This window comes from Necator americanus, chromosome V (assembly GCF_031761385.1).
Source record: "Necator americanus strain Aroian chromosome V, whole genome shotgun sequence".
Classification (NCBI taxonomy): domain Eukaryota; kingdom Metazoa; phylum Nematoda; class Chromadorea; order Rhabditida; family Ancylostomatidae; genus Necator; species Necator americanus.
This window is the reverse complement of record NC_087375.1, coordinates 24,921,802-24,922,883: the sequence shown is the minus strand read 5'-3', so window position 1 is coordinate 24,922,883 and position 1,082 is coordinate 24,921,802. Positions and strand designations below refer to the sequence as shown.

General features: G+C 42.3%; 1 protein-coding gene across 1 annotated transcript; it reads left to right on the top strand.

The window, feature by feature from the left end:
* Positions 1–573, top strand: RB195_015094 (uncharacterized protein; the record flags this gene model as incomplete). Its single annotated transcript, XM_064205630.1, has 1 exon — positions 1–573. The coding sequence occupies one exon, from the start codon at positions 1–3 to the stop codon at positions 571–573; it is 573 nt and encodes a 190-aa protein (XP_064061511.1).
* Positions 574–1,082: the final 509 nt, after the last annotated feature.

Sequence of the window (1,082 nt, the reverse complement as noted above, 5' to 3'; positions counted from 1 at the left end):
ATGATAAACGCAACGTCAGCTCATCCTATTGGCATGAAAAAGGCAATTATGCGAAATATGGTCAAAACAGCAACAGCATTGTGCAAAGGTGAAAGAGAACGTGCGGAAACACTAGAACTAGCCATAGGTATAGCTAGTTTAAGCGGTTACACGAGATCGAAATCTAACACTCAATCTCGAGCTACAAACAAGACGATGAGGATCCCACGTGAAGACAGAATTCCTCTGTGCATACCCTTCGTTTCTGACTACTTAATGTGCTGCTATACACTGGACACTACAGCTTTGCGAGACGATGTTGTATTGGTGAACATCTCGAATGACAGCACCAAGCGACAGCTAGTTCGCAATAGATTCTACGATAGGCAATGTATGTCAGAGTGCTGCGCTGTTTGTCCATTCGCTAAGACTGGAGATTGCACGAAAGTCGTAGTTATCTACCAAATAGAATGTCAAAGGTGCAACGTCATTTACGTTGGAGAAACAGGAAGGATGCTGAACCTGCGTATCAAACAGCATTTGGCTGGTAGAAGGCGTGATAGTTCAGTAACCATTAGGGCGCCACAAAAATAAGAAACATTTTGGAAATGAGTTCGAAATAGTGTACGATATTAGCGCTCGAGAACGAAATATCTGCTCTGAAGGCATTGGAAGCATTCTGAATTTCTGTTAGAAATCCAGCCGTGGATAACAAAAAAAAGCATTTATCAATTACCAATAACTTCTTGCCGTTCGTATCACTCTCTGAGCTATAAGACTGTCCCACATGCAGTTCCTTATCGTTATCCAGATATTAGCATTTGAGGATACTGCACAGTTCGCAGATCTCATTTGTCTTGGCGACAATCTATAATGTAAGGACGAATATGGTTCACCTCCCGGTTCTCAGTGAGACTGGTCAATTTGTTTTCCTTTTGGAAGTCATGCCTGGTGTACTTAGAAAAATATCGAGGCCTGGCAAGCAAAAAAGAGGAGGTTGGTGGGATATGCATGAGATCTACGACCTCGAACCATTCTCAGGCTTTTGATAAAGACGAGATTGTCGAAACGTCAGGCCAATAATAAAGTTCCGCCTAAATATC